General features: G+C 31.3%; 1 protein-coding gene across 3 annotated transcripts; it reads left to right on the forward strand.

Moving 5' to 3' along the window:
• Positions 1-877: 877 nt before the first annotated feature.
• LOC129296516 (amino acid transporter AVT6C-like) lies at positions 878-4360 on the forward strand. 3 transcript variants are annotated; one of them, XM_054935111.1, is made up of 5 exons: positions 878-1574; positions 2939-3097; positions 3188-3388; positions 3516-3987; positions 4114-4360. In XM_054935111.1, the coding sequence occupies exons 1-5, from the start codon at positions 1190-1192 to the stop codon at positions 4133-4135; spliced, it is 1239 nt and encodes a 412-aa protein (XP_054791086.1). In that variant the 5' UTR covers positions 878-1189; the 3' UTR covers positions 4136-4360. The 3 variants fall into 3 exon arrangements, with proteins under 3 accessions (XP_054791086.1, XP_054791087.1, XP_054791085.1); XM_054935110.1 differs by having other exon boundaries at positions 881-1574; positions 4119-4360; XM_054935112.1 differs by lacking the exon at positions 2939-3097 and having other exon boundaries at positions 4119-4360.
• The last annotated feature ends 6459 nt before the right edge of the window (positions 4361-10819 follow it).

The following is a 10819-nucleotide window of genomic DNA, read 5'->3' on the forward strand; positions in this document are numbered from 1 at the left end:
CGTCGGCTTTATGTTAATTAACCACTCAATATACTATAACTATAACTCTGAATCAAATGCTTAGGCAGGAACCAGGTCCAGCCACTTGAAAATGACACAATCAATATCTATAATGATGGCGCCGCGCCGATGTCATTGTACTTATCCTCTCGTTACTTAAAATATATAAATATATCTTAAAAAAGAATATATAAATATAAATATTTCTCTTCCTTTTCTCTCACTCTCTCAAACCTGCAAAAGGGGGCCCTTACTTAAGATGGGAAAAGATCGCCTTTCAAAGGAAAATTTGCATACCAAGAAAATCAACTTATTTTTGTCTCGATCAAACTGTATGACAATTAACACAGGTTAAGATTGTATATGTTGCCAGATATATTGTACTAACAATACTTGTTTAACAGGCTGCCTCTGCGCATTTTATACAGTGAAATGTATTATTGTTTCTAATTTGAAAACAAAATTTAGTAAAAGCTGACAATAGACTGAAAAAATATAAGAAAATGGCTTGTTTTTTAATACTAGGCATGTTTCTTCTATATAATATATTGAATGGAAATATGGAAAGTGAAATAACTCGTTAATAATTGAAATAGATTCCAGCATTATTCTCCATCATTCGTATAACTACAATATAGGGCACTCACAATTTTCACTTGAGGATTGGCTCCGTGTTTCCAGACAAATACTTTTTTTGTTTTAATTACGAACACATGAAGAAGAATTACATATAAAATGTATTGTAATTTATTATTTATGTACAATTTATGAATGATATAACTTTTTTTTTCCAAATTTTATTAAGTTTAATTACCTAAAGGTAAAACATGTTGGATTTTATCATTTATAAACGATAAAGTAATCAGTTTCCTTTTCATGTATATTTTTTTAAAAATAATTAGTCTTAACGTCTATACAAATGCATGAAAAAACACAAAAAATAAATTAACAACTATGCTAGCTATATCAACATCAATGGTAAAACAATACCATCTAAATATTATTGTTTGTCATATAATACTTTTTCGAGCTCCATTCAGAGGATGGGAGGCTTGTATTTAATGTATCTTCAAAACCCCAGGGTAAGATCACAGCGCAGGCGGGCATAATATATCAAGAGAGATCCCGCCGGCACAGAACAGATCAGAAGACCTTCTCGTCGACGCGTCTCCATTAATAGGATAGGAATATGAAGCTCGAGTCAGACAACACCGGAGACAATGTCCCTCTCCTTGCGGACACACAGAAGTCGGCGGCAGGTTCAAATTCACAAAACGGGTCAATACCGGGAGCGGTGTTCAACATCTCAACTACCATGATCGGTGCCGGAATCATGTCGATTCCGGCGACGATGAAGGTACTGGGCATAGTTCCGGGGTTCTTGATGATCGTCTCGGTCGCGCTCGCAACGGAAATCACGGTGGAGTTCATGCTGAGGTACACCGGCTCCGGCAAATCAATCACGTACGCCGGCATGGTGGGCGAGTCCTACGGCAAACTGGGATCACTGGCCGTGAAAGTATGCGTCATCATCACCAATCTAGGCGTCCTTACCATCTACTTGATCATCCTGGGTGAGTCAGGCCTCCTTCGAATTCTGCAAAGAATATCTATCCATGGAACTTTTAATTTTGATGTAATTGGAAGTAAATAGTGCCGCGTAGTGTCGGGTTGGAAGTGATTTGCGGCATCTCAACAAGCTAATTAGGCGGGTTAAATTCTTTGTTGGTTACTTGGTTGATTGGTTTAGACTTTAGAGGGTAGATGCAGAGAAAAGTGAAATGGAATTTTTTTTTCTTTTTCTTTTTTAAAAAAGAAAGATAAAAGGAAGAATAACCGGTCCATAGTCCATGCCATAACGTCGGCGTTTTCCGGTCAACTATGGGCGCTTTTTTTTCCCTTCTAGTGAAAACCCAAAAAATAAAGAAAATCTTATTATTAATTTATTATTTAGGAATTGAATCATGAGCATAGGTCTCTGTGAAATAAAATAAAAAAAAAGAGGGATGGGATAATTATTTTTAAGAAAAAAATATTTTAGTTTATTTCTTTGTTTTTATTTTGCTAGAATGCATAAAATTCTTGAATTTTAAGGCAGTTATATAACCCCTCTCATATTTAAATATTTAAAAATAACTTTTAGATCTTTAATTTTGTTTTTTTAAAACTCTACCATTAATTAATTATATGTTACATTATTAATAAAATTTTCATGTCAGATTAATGAGATACACATAGCATGTGAGATAAAAAAATATTTTTATTAATTTTTAACATAATTTAAGATGTGCAAAATTATAATGTTTATTTTTAACATGCATGATGATGTTCTTATTTTTTTAGCTAAGCAACGTTGTTCTCAACTTCTGCTCACTGTTATCACAATTTACACAGTTTAAGAAAAAAATATAATTTTATTATTTTTTATTAATTAAAATAGTCTTTTGACAAGATAAATGACATTTTAATTCTTATAAAAAATATAATATAACTTTTATATTTTTTTTATTTGCTTAAATAAGGTACCACATAAGTTTCTATGTGTCTTTTTTTAATCTGATAAGGCAAACTCTACTAATAAGATAGCAGAGTATTAAACGGTAATGGATTTTGACCCCAAAAAAAAAAATTAAAAGAGTTAATTTTAAATATTTAAAAGTGATAAAGTCACGTGTAACTGCCTGAATGAGAATTTTTATGGATTTTAGCCCATTTATTTTGTTGGGACAGTGGCCGCGATAACCTTGCTTTGACGCTGCGATGGCTGCACCCATCAACGGGCATGGGATTGCGGTCAATTGGGGATGAGGAGGGGACCGACAACCGAGGACCGCGCGGCATTCACATGTCCCAAAATGGATTAAAGTAACAATGATTAATACAATGATTTTTAGTGATAAAACACGATAAAGAGGATTGGTAAATGGCAACTTGGCAGGAGACGTGCTGTGCGGGAATGCGTCGAAAGGGGGAGATGAGGTGCACGTGGGTGTCGTGCAAGAATGGCTGGGCGTTCACTGGTGGACCTCCCGCCCTTTTGTCCTTCTTTTCCTCTCTCTCTTCATCATGCTTCCCCTCCTCCTCCTCCGCCGTGTTGGTCTGTACCTTTCCTCCTCTTCTTTTCCTTTTTTTTCTTCTCTTTGCTGAATTAATTTGTCTTACACCATCTCGTTTAAATGCTTTACAGATTCTCTGAGGTACAGTTCTGGCATATCAATTCTACTGGCATTGGTGTTCGTCGCCATAAGCTCGTCCATGGCCTTTTACGGGATGTGGTTCGGCAAAACCCAACCTATGAGAATTTTTCCTGATTTCTCTCAGGTGTCCATCCTCGATGTGTTCGCCACCATCCCTGTCTTCGTTACCGGGTTTGGTTTCCATGTCAACGGTACCTTCGGATTGTCATTAACATTCCTTACAAATACACACCCATTAATCTGTATGCATCCAAGTTAATGACGAATAATATATCACATAATATTAATAAATGAGTGGTTTATGTCTTCATCGATCAGTTCATCCAATCAGAGCAGAGCTTGGGAAAGCTGGTGATATGAAGATGGCAGTGCGAGTTTCATTGATAATCTGCGTGGCCATTTACTTCGCCATTGGATTCTTCGGATACCTGTTGTTCGGAGACTCCATATTGACGGACATGCTGGTTAACTTTGACCAGAGTTCCAATGCCCGCGCGGGAAGGTTGCTCAACGATGTGGTGCGGCTGAGCTATGCACTCCATCTCGCGCTGGTGTTTCCCGTCATGAATTATTCCTTGAGGCTCAACATACATGAGCTCTTGTTCTCGGACGAGAACCGACCTGATCTGGCATCCGACACTCCTCGATTCCTGTGCCTGACGTTGAGTTTGCTCGCCTTCACCTACGTGGTAGCCGTAGCTCTTCCAAATATATGGTATTTCTTTCAGTTCTTGGGCTCCACCACCATCGTTTGCCTCTCCTTCATATTCCCTTCCGCTATCATTTTAAGGTACTGATAACTGATTTAGGCTACCTTTATTTGTCCAAATAATTAAATAAGACTGCTCATCATTTCGCTTTGCGTGCTATATGGATGGCTCCGCTTTGTTTAGAATATTTGGCATGTGTGTTTGAGGGCAGGGATATATATGGTATAGCGACCGCGAAAGATCGAGTCATGGCGATTGCGGTGGCTATTTTGGCTGTTGTGACGAGCGGATTGGCTATTTGGACCAACTTGTACGGCTGAACTGCACACCCTTCCACGTTCTGATCGTGAGAAAAAGGAATTCATATAATTTATTTGTCATTTTAGCTTTTTTACTAACTACATGTGTAACTGTAAATTCTTAATGAAGTAAGAACGAACAAATCCCCGGAAACGTCAACGAAGAGATATAATATATTGGGCGCCAGTAGAGTTATTCACGTCGCGTCTACTTAGATAACAGTGTCAATGGTTCGGTTACTTTTTCTTTCAATTAAGTCGGGATTGTTTAATATCACTTGATAACCGGAGCATGCGTTAATTCTCTGCCAAGAAGAGAGATATGAGAATTCAGGAGTAAGGCGCAGAGGTTCTGGTCGAATCCAGGTTCAAACTTCCGATTTTACTGCGTATTCGGGAATTCATGGGTGGATCCGTGCGCCCTAATGAAAACTTTGATATTGAAATAAAGTAAAAGGAGTACTTAAATTTAAAAATATTAATATTAAAAAATTTTAATTTCATATTAATGTTCTTACAAAATATTTGTTTGTCATTCTCTGTAAAATTAATTTGTTAAGTCAAATAATTAAATTGTCCTTAAAATTTAAAATAAATAAAAAAGTTAGCCTCATTATTACCAACGCCCGGCCTCCAAATTGCTATTGGAGACCTACCGCTGGCATGGTCGATTGTTATTAGTAATACTTTCATTTGAGGATAGTTGATAAAAATGGTCAAGGGAGGATGCTACCTAAAGGTCCCGATGGACCAAGCCACTAAAATCATTTAATTATATATGGCAAAAAAATATGTACTTTTTGCTGATAATTGAAAAGATAGGTTTAATGGTATAGGTATATAAATAATATGTATCTATTCAGGTTTTTTATAACAATGCATTTAAAATTAACAATAATACAATAATATTTTAACAAGTCAAAAAAAGAGATAGAATGTGACCTTCGTCAACAAATATCCATTTTAATTTTAACAACAACACATTTAAAATTAACAATAATCTATTTAGGTCTTAATATGTTTATAAAAACTAATACAATGTGCATAACTATACAAGTGTAATAAATAATAATTTTATGTATTTTTATCCTTTTATTTAGACTTTAAATATTTATTTGAGACTAATTGAGTTTAATAAAATATTATTTAATTTTTATTAGTCAATCTTTAATTTTTAAATTTTAAACTATCTAAATCTTTGATTCTAAAATATAAATAATATCCTTAATATTTTTAAAAGTTTGCTGTTTAATTTTATTTTATTTGTGCATATTTTTTAAATTTAATTTAAAGGAAATTGATGAAATTATTTTTGATAGAAGGGTATGGACAAACTTGAAGATCAAGTCAAAAAATTAAATTTTAAAAATCTTATTTATATTCATTTTAGGTTTTTTGTGTACTTTTTAATTATAGCTGTTAAGGATAATTTTGTCATTTTTATTAAGTATTAAGTTTTTATATACATTATATATAAAGAGAGCACTGAGCATGACTTTTGAATTGAAAGGGGGAACAGAATTGGGTGGCGGAAATAGGAGGAAAAAGAAACAACAGAGGTGGTTGCCCTTCATCTTCTTCTTTCCTTCAATTCTATTCATCGATGGCTTCTCATGCTTTCACACTGTTTGTTTTTTAATTTTATGAATAGTTAATTATTTGTTTGTATGATGAATTACAAACCAGATCCTGAGCAATAATTAGAGCATTTGATTTGTAGAAAAGATTTATTTTAACTTTATTCTAACTTGCTCTTCTTATCTTTATCTTAATTTCATGCTTTAATTGTTATTGCTAATTAGAGTAGCTCTAGTGTATGATTTTTGAATTATATATTTTATTTGAGGTTTTGCTTGCTATAATCAATTAATATGGTAATATAAAAGTAATTTGATTTGACTTGAGTGTTGCTCATACTTTATTTCTGGTGTGGCTAACACAGAACAGTTGTTAATTTATAACTTAATTTTTTATTTAATCCTGGATGATAATATGAGAAATATATAATAAAATAAAATAATAATATTAAATAAATTTAATTTATTTTTAGATGAGGAAGATTAAATTTAGATGATTGAATTGAAATTGATTGCACTGCTTATACTTGGTGATTTTCTTAGTTAAATTTGCTTTAATTATTTAATTTCAATTTAGTTTTTTTTAAATTAATTTTTTCATACAAAATTTTCTATTATTTAACTTTTCATAATTTTAATTCAAGTCGTCAATATATTGACTTTTTGAAAGACAACCTAAGTTACGCTTCACTATAAAATATAATTTTTATTAATTTTGTTGTTATTTGACAGTAGTATCAAAGTGTTAGTCCTTGATTGGTAAGAATCTATTCAGTTTTTTACAACAACTCATTCAAAATTAAAAACAATTTATTTGAGTTTTAATAAGTTAGAAAAATAAATAAGATAAATTTAATTATATATTGTTAATTAGCCTTCAACAAGTATCTATTCAAGCTTTGAATATAAACATCAATACATTCCAACTTCAACAAGTACAATGTATGAAGTTTTTAAAGCTCTTAATTTATAATTGATCATATCAAATTAACAGGTAATATAAGTAAAATATAAGTGTGTTCTAAAATTAAATAATACATGGTTGTGTTATAAGTTATTTAAAAGCTTGGGTCATGACATATATATATATATATATATATATTTGCCATGTATAATTAAATGAGCTTGGTAGCTATCAAACTTTTTCGGTGGCCAAGGGTCATTGGATTATACCCGCTTGCCTACCTTTACTAATTATCTTCCAAAATATAGGATATTTGATGTGTGTAAATTTTTTTAATTATACACTTGTTTTATTGAGTAATAATGTTGATGTTTTTGAATAAGTTAAATGTCACATTTATTATATTCAATAACATAATTGAAAAGATGTGAAAATTTTAGGAAACTAAAATTTTAACTAATTTTTTTAATTAATACTAACTTATATTATGGTCAAAGTAATAAGGAAGAATGATAATAAAACTTCAAAGGATAAATTAATTACAATTAAGTTCCCAACAAAATCCAAATTACAAACTGATTATTATATTTAAAATTTAAATATCATATTTTCCATTAAATTTTTAAATTTATAATTGTTTAAATTGATATTTATATTAATTTTTTAAAAAAATTATAAAGACTTGAGTGATTTTTTTTTTTTTTTGGAACTGCCGTTCTCCCGAGTAATTTGCAACCAAAGGTGAAGGTCGGCATTAATTGCAGCTTTAAAACCGTGAGACGATGCGAGGAAAGGGATAGGCAACTCTTGAAGATACAAGACTAATAATTCAATAAGAGCACACTCGAGATCAGAGGGAAATATAAAATATTTCTGCTTGGGCTAAATTGAAACGTCATGTATAAGAAGCCATAACCAAAAGTGAGTTAACTAGTTAAAAGAGTTAGATCCAATAAATAATTTAAATAAAAAGGTCAATTCAGATTCTAAAAAACTAACTTAATCACATAAACACAAGTCTTCGAACCTCTTAGGTCTCAGAGCCACCATTCATACCATTGTTATATAAAACTATAACTTTAATGGGCCCTCAGACCTCAAATTTGGTGAAGACATGCCCATTATTCATGAGCATTATGGAAACACGAGCTGGCCATTAAATAACAAACGTGTTGTGAATAAACTGTGCAATTAATTTCCAGATTTCATAGGAGTAATTGTCGTAGCTTATACATTATAAAAGGAGGATTAAGAAGTCGCATAAAGAAAAGATGCAAAACATTGACCCAAATATTGAATTTTTTCACATCTATATGTATAGTTTTAATTTCATTTTCAATCTTGTATTTTTAACACTGTAATCTTTTAACATTAATCAAACACATATTATTTCATTCGTATGTATTAACATGTTTGGAAATGTATTGTTATTGACGAACAATTCCCACTAGAGTTGTTTAGAATAAAAGGAAGGCCACCATCACGCAGAGTCGTCACCGTCATGGTTGGGTGCAACTGACTCATGTTTTTCATGAAACAAATGCAAATTAAAAGGAAACTAGCCAGGAGAAAATGAAAAACAAGGTTAGGTCAAAATTGATGTCTTGGGTGTCCTTGCGTGGGTGGATAGAAGTCCGAAAGCGTGCAAAAATTCGCCAAAAGTAAACCACACCTTATTATGAAAATTCTTTTCACGGTTGCCAGGTGGAGCGGTGCAGTATGGAACAATGTCACCTCGCTCACGTCTTATTCTTAATCTAAAAATAATAAGATTTTAATTTATAGATTCATCCACTTTATTATATATTATTTATTAAAATTAAAAAAATGACTTCTTTTACATGATGATGCTTCCTCCGGTCTCACTCACAAAAAGTCTATTAAATTCAATCTAAAATCATATCAAAATTTAAAAAATATTTTAAAATTATAGTTCATGAAAAAAATAACATGGCATCATTTTTTATATTTATATATGAAGACATATTTAAAATTTTACAAATTTTATTTTTTTATTTAAATATTAATAAAGTTGATAAAAATGACTTGTAAAGAGGATGAGAAAAATAAAAGTAGCAACACCAAAAATTATTTGATGTGCTATATATTATATATATGTATGTATGTATATATATAATCGCACATAATATGCATTCTTCAATCATTCAACCATCTTTGAGAGGCTATTTCTCAAGTTTGGTAATTCACAGTCTATTTTAATGTAATTCTAAGTTAATTATGGTGTTTAATAGTTGTTATTATTTTTAGATTAAGGTTTAATTTTATCTTTGTTTTATTTTTTAGGAGTGCTGGCCGCTGGGCATCCTATACTTTTGAGTAGGGTAATTTTCCTTCTAAATTTTTTTCAGAAAAACAAAAACTCCCCTTTCATTAAAAAACCATTAATTTTTTTATTTTTCTACTGACATGACATGTGCGTGAGGTCCACGCACAGTGACATGTAAAACATAACATGTCTTTTGATGTTAATTTTTCTTAACTTTTTTTAGAAATGTTAAGCATCTGAAAATTTTTTTCTCGAAGCGCTGGACACCCTAAAATCTTGTTAAAATAAAATTGAATAAATATGGTTAAAATATTAAGTATTTTAATATGTCATAATTTAAATATTATTATTTAAAATATTACACTATCCAATTTATATTTTTATATTATTTTTGTTAGCATTTTATAAATTTATAGATGACTTCTTATTTTTATATATTAATTTTTGATCTTCTTTTTGATACTGTATCCAAATCATTACATTTTTTGTGCGTGTCGGAACTTATTTATATTTTTTAATATTGGTTAAGTTCCTTAATTTTTTGATCAACTAATGATTTTCCTCTAAAATATTGCATCACCCAAATTAATATTTTCTATATGTCATAGTGTTAATAGTAAAATCATAAACATGATAAATCAGGACAAATAATGTGACAACAAAAATACTTATTTAAAAAATATTGCTTATTTTATTAATATGTTACAAAAAGTTATTTAACAAGAGAAAATAGAGAGATGAGAAAAAAAATTCCTTTATTAACTGAAGGTTCATTTGCTTCTCATTTTTAATACAAAATTGTAAAATATCAAAAAAAAATTTAAAATTTAAATTGGGAGGTGTAACATTTTAAATAGTAATATTTAAATTATTAAATATTAAAATATTTAATATTTTAATAATATTTTTAAAGTGTATGTTAATAAGATTTCAAGATGTCCAACGCTTCGAGAAAAAAATTTTAAAGTGCTTAGCATTTTTAGAAAAAGAATTTATAGATAATTAGCACCAAAAGATATGCAAGTCTTAAATGTCATTGTGTGTGGGTTCCACGCACATATCATGTCAACAAAAAAAATATTAACAATTGATTAATTGAATAGAGTTTTTTTTTCTTTAAAAATAGTTTAAAAAAATATTTCACTTAAAATTATAAAGTGTCAACTATTAAATGTTTTTAAAAAAAAATATATAAATAAAATTGAACCTTAATCTTTTATCTTTTATACAGGTATTCTGCGTCCTAACAACTTTTATGAAGCCGCCTGACTTTAGATTCCGATCTTATCCGTACCATATTGGCATATTGCCTCATAGATAATAACATTTTGTATTCATAGTTTAGACAAAAATGTATTTTTCTTCCTTTATCGTCTGAATAATGCTAAAGTCCTCATTATTTCCTTCCCTTTGAAGGCCATGTAAAATTTACATAGGCCCAGGGACAATTCCATTTCCATTTTTCCTTCTCTGGACCACACGAAGTCACTCCTCGGCCAGAAAAAACGCCCCATAAGTTCGCCGCCCACATGTCGCCGGCGGCCGGGGTGAGCGTCCCCCTATTGCCGGAAAGAAGGGAGCTGCTAAACCAGCATCGGTTACTGGTGCAGTGTTCAACGTTGCTACGACCATAGTGGGCGCTGGAATCATGTCCATTCCGGCGACAGTAAAGGTTGTGGGTGCGATTCCGCTTTCGTGATGATTTTGATCATCGCTATGCTTGCCGAAGTATCTGTGGATTTTCTATTGCGGTTTACACATCCCGGCCGAGACACATACTCCGGCGTGATGAGGGAGCCTTCGGGCCGGCGGGCGCAGTGGCCACGCAAATTCTTGTCATAATTA

Source organism: Prosopis cineraria, unplaced genomic scaffold (assembly GCF_029017545.1).
Source record: "Prosopis cineraria cultivar Desert tree isolate PC_DT_omini unplaced genomic scaffold, ASM2901754v1 PC344, whole genome shotgun sequence".
NCBI classification, from domain to species: domain Eukaryota; kingdom Viridiplantae; phylum Streptophyta; class Magnoliopsida; order Fabales; family Fabaceae; genus Prosopis; species Prosopis cineraria.